The following is a 3,262-nucleotide window of genomic DNA, read 5'->3' as shown; positions in this document are numbered from 1 at the left end:
AAGCGAAAAGAGCACGTGGTTTGATGAGTACCTTGAAGGATCCCCCTGCGTTTCAGATTTTCCTTAGATTGCACTCTATTTAAGAGTACTTTCCAAGCTAAGCACAATACATTCGAGGGAGCTCTAATCGACCATAGTTTATTGTAGATCTTATCCAGCGGTTCCAGCACTTCTCCTTGCAACATAACATATGCTGATTTTACAGAATAAGCACCCCCCTCTTCTCTGTTCCAAATCCAATCATCCGGTGAACCCTCAGTGAGAGAGTGAGTGGAAACTATATTCATAAGTTCCTCCACCATACCTATCTCTCTACTCAAGAATGGTCTGCGCCAAGGAAGGTCCGAAACCCAAAGTCCATTCGACCATCTTCCCATTTCTCTAACAATTATACTTTGATGAACTGAAAGATTGAAAAGCCTCCCGAATTTTTCTTTCAACCTACCTGAACCTAACCAATTATCATGCCAGAAATCCACTTCATTGTCTTCTCCAACCTTCCTACAAAGACCTCCTTCCATCCACACTCCTTCATCCCCCTCAAAGCACCAATAATTGATGTCCTTCCACCAACTTGACGCATTAGAAGGTACCTTGTTATTGTATTTAGTCATTAAGATCTTAACCCAAAGGCTATCTCTCTCTTTCAACATCCTCCACCTCCACTTGCCCAAGAGGGCTTTATTAAACAAACCCAAGTTTCACACACTTAACCCACCTTCCTCCTTTGGCCTACAAACCAAGCTCCATTTAACCCAAGCTATTTTTTTCTCTCCCTCAAAGGCCCCCCACAAAAAGGATCCCATCAAACTCTCACACTTATTTATAATCCCCTTTGGCATTTTGAAAAAAGATAAGTAAAAGAGGGGTCATGAAGATAAAACACTTTTGATAAGACAAAGCCTACCTCCAAAAGAAAGAGATTTTTGTTTGCACTTGGAGAGCCGCTACTTAACCTTCAAGATCATCGGGTCCCAAAACCTAAGTCTCATTGGATTGTCACCAATCGGAAGGCCTGTACATTAATGGGAGCTTTGAACTTCTACAATGAAGTATTGCTGCCATTCTCCTCTCCAAGTCACCATCCATTGCAATCCCCACCAATTTGCTCTTTGCAAAATTAACCTTGAGGCCCGATGTTAACTCAAAACAACGAAGAAGGCATTTCAATGTGATCGCATTTTGCAAGGATGCCTCTCCAATGAATAAAGTATCATCAGCAATTGGAGTAGGGAAACCTTTAGAGCACTAGAATTGTCACAATTATAGGGAGAAAACCTTCCCAAAGAGATAGCATTTTTTATCATTCCACTTATCCCTTCCGCTACGATGAGGAAAAGAAAAAGAGCAATCTGGTCCCCTTGCCTAAGGCCTTTCTCCATCTTGAACTCTTCCGTAGGGCTACCATTAACCAAGACCGATACCGAGGATGAGCTCAAGCAACCCCGGATCCAACTAATCCACTTTCTATCAAATTTCATCCTCTCAATCATATAGAAGAGAAAATTCCACTTAATAGAGTCATAGGCCTTCTCATAATCCACCTTGAACACCATGGTTGGCACTCCCTTCCTATTAGCATCATGGACAACCTCATTAGCAATTAGAATGCTATCTAACATGTTTCTACCATCAAGGAAAGCGGATTGACTCTCATCAATGAGCTTTGGTAAAACACCCTTCAATCTCTTAGCCAATATTTTAGAGACCACCTTGTACATGCATCCTACAAAAAATATATGTCTAAAGTCTCTAAGACCTTGTGGGGAATCCACCTTCGAGATTAGTGCAATAAACAAAGTGTTGGTTCCTCTAGGCCATTTCCCATGAGCATGAAATTCCTGAAGCATTCTTAGAAAGTCATCTTTAAGGATGTGCCAAAAAGACTTAATGAACTTGAAATTGTAACCATCCGGCCTCGGACTTTTATCACCATCACAATCCCACACCGCTTCTCTAATCTCCTCAATATCAAAAGGAGCAATAAGGACATTGTTATTGGCAGAAAAAAGATGTCGGAATGTGATGCCATCTAGAGTTGGGGAAGCCCAATCCACCTCCCTATATTTCTGGTCAAAGAAATCCTTCACTGCTAATCGAATCTCACTTGGATCTTCACGCCATCTACCCTCTAGATCCAGGACAAAAAGAGAATTCCCTCTCCTCCGCCAATTAATCATACCATGAAAGAATCTTGTATTAGCATCCCCTTCCTTGATCCAACTTGTACGAGCCTTTTGACAAAGTAATGATTCATTTAGAGTAGCTAGTCTCCAAAGCTCAGCTCCTAGATCCTTTCTTTTAGCTACTTCTTCGGCATTAAGAGACACTTCTTCCGCTTTCTTATCCAAGTTGTTGAGTTCCTTCACTATCCCCTTCCTCTTTGTCGTTATGTTGCCAAATATGTCCTTATTCCACTGCCTCAGACTCAGTTTTAGGCACTTCAACTTCTCCTGAATCACGAAAGCCCCCCATCCCAACGCTTGAATCAAAGACCAATTGGATTCCACAAAGGGCTTGAATCTTGAGTCCTTCAACCAACAATTTAGGGCCCTAAAAGATTGAGGACCCCAATCCTGCCTAGCTAGCCGAAGTAACAAAGGGCAATGGTCGGAAATTTCACGATCAAGAACTTGTTGCACACTATCGGGCCAAGAAAGAATCCACTCGTGTGACACAAGTACACGATCCAATCTACTCATTGATTGGCCGTTAGGTCTAAACCAAGTGTATTTTATTCCAAAAAAAGGTAGATTAATTAATTAAGCTTCTTCAATAAAGGAATTGAAAGACTCCATCTTTCTTCTGTTTTGGGAGGTAGTAACGCCAATTCCTTTTCTCTCATGCGAGGCACGGACTGTAACACCCTCTAAACCCCGCATAAATATTATATCTTAAATCAGAGTAAAATGCATAACATAGAGGGTGTCACACTTATTCTCCAAAACCATAAATCAAAACACCTGTCACTAGGCTTTCAAAACCACTCCAGTTTTGGGACAAGTCACTAGCCTCCACGAGAACTAGCAAACATTGCCTCTTGACAATTATGCAGTGTATTGTGCAAAACTCAACTAACATATGCATATTCAGACCATCTCCAAGTCTTAATTATTTTAGTATATTCATCACCTCATCACCAGCTCAACAATTCAAATCATCTCCAATTTCACAAAACACACACTTACATGTTATCAATCACACATATAATCACAGTAACTTTACAACTTAACTGTTGGTCAATCCGCAAGTGTACAGAAAC

At 41.0% G+C, this 3,262-nt stretch overlaps 1 protein-coding gene across 1 annotated transcript; it reads right to left on the bottom strand.

The window, feature by feature from the left end:
• Positions 1-1,166: 1,166 nt before the first annotated feature.
• Positions 1,167-2,702, bottom strand: LOC130736256 (uncharacterized). Its single transcript, XM_057588098.1, has one exon. It carries the CDS (start codon positions 2,700-2,702, stop codon positions 1,167-1,169), a length of 1,536 nt encoding a protein of 511 aa, XP_057444081.1.
• Positions 2,703-3,262: the final 560 nt, after the last annotated feature.

The sequence above is a fragment of the Lotus japonicus genome, chromosome 2 (genome assembly GCF_012489685.1).
Source record: "Lotus japonicus ecotype B-129 chromosome 2, LjGifu_v1.2".
NCBI classification, from domain to species: domain Eukaryota; kingdom Viridiplantae; phylum Streptophyta; class Magnoliopsida; order Fabales; family Fabaceae; genus Lotus; species Lotus japonicus.
Note: the sequence above shows the minus strand (reverse complement) of the source record. Positions and strands in the feature narration are given on the sequence as shown.

Excerpts from the sequence above, each read along its gene's own strand:
- LOC130736256 (XM_057588098.1), bottom strand. The coding sequence starts at position 2,702 with ATGAGTAGATTGGATCGTGTACTTGTGTCACACGAGTGGATTCTTTCT.